Source organism: Myotis davidii, unplaced genomic scaffold (genome assembly GCF_000327345.1).
Source record: "Myotis davidii unplaced genomic scaffold, ASM32734v1 scaffold1098, whole genome shotgun sequence".
In the NCBI taxonomy this organism is placed as follows: Eukaryota; Metazoa; Chordata; class Mammalia; order Chiroptera; family Vespertilionidae; genus Myotis; species Myotis davidii.
In genome coordinates, this window is record NW_006288959.1 from 67,256 (window position 1) to 67,888 (window position 633).

At 66.7% G+C, this 633-nt stretch overlaps 1 protein-coding gene across 1 annotated transcript in view; it reads right to left on the reverse strand.

Annotated features, from left to right (window-relative positions):
- The window catches only part of LOC102770854 (HLA class II histocompatibility antigen, DQ beta 1 chain-like), a 15,920-nt gene that overhangs the window by 13,486 nt on the left and 1,801 nt on the right, over window positions 1-633 (reverse strand). Inside the window, exon 2 of the mRNA XM_015562278.1 lies at window positions 163-491. Coding sequence (XP_015417764.1) covers window positions 163-491 — 329 coding nt within the window. The remainder of the gene's footprint in view (window positions 1-162; window positions 492-633) is intronic.

Consider the following 633-nt stretch of genomic DNA (forward strand, 5'->3'; position numbering starts at 1 on the left):
CTCTCCCTCATTCCCGCCCTCAGTTTCCCCCAGTCCTGACTCCGATCCGCCCTCCTCCGCTGGACTGCCTGTCCCTTCAGTGGCTGGAGCTCGGGTCCCAGAAGTGGCCACTCCCAGGGCAGGAAGACTGGTCTGGGCCAAGGGGGTCTGCGGGGCGCTCACCTCGCAGGTGCAAGGCTATGGCCTCAGCCCATGGGTAGTTGTGTCTGCACACCGTGTCCAGCTCGGCCCGCTTCCGCTCCATGAAGTCCTCCAGGCTGTTCAAGTGCTCAGCGCTGGGTCGCCCCAGCGGGGTCACCGCGCGGTACTCCCCCACGTCGCTGTCGAAGCGTGCGAACTCCTCCCGGTTGTAGATTAAACTCTCCAGGATCCGCACGCGCTGCGTCCCGTTGGTGTAGTAGCAGAGGAACTTATACTGGTACAGGAAGTCCGCTGCGGGGAGCCACCCGTCAGTCCTAGGCCCGGGCCAGCGCGGCCAGCCCGCCAGGAACCTTCCTCAGGGACAGACCTGCAGCCCCGCCCCCAGCAGCACCTCATTCCACCCCGCCTTGGCCACAGGAACTGCCCGCTAGTAGGGAGGGGACAGAGGGGACCGAATCTCCAGGGCGCCCTGGGCCTGGATCCCCCCCCCCC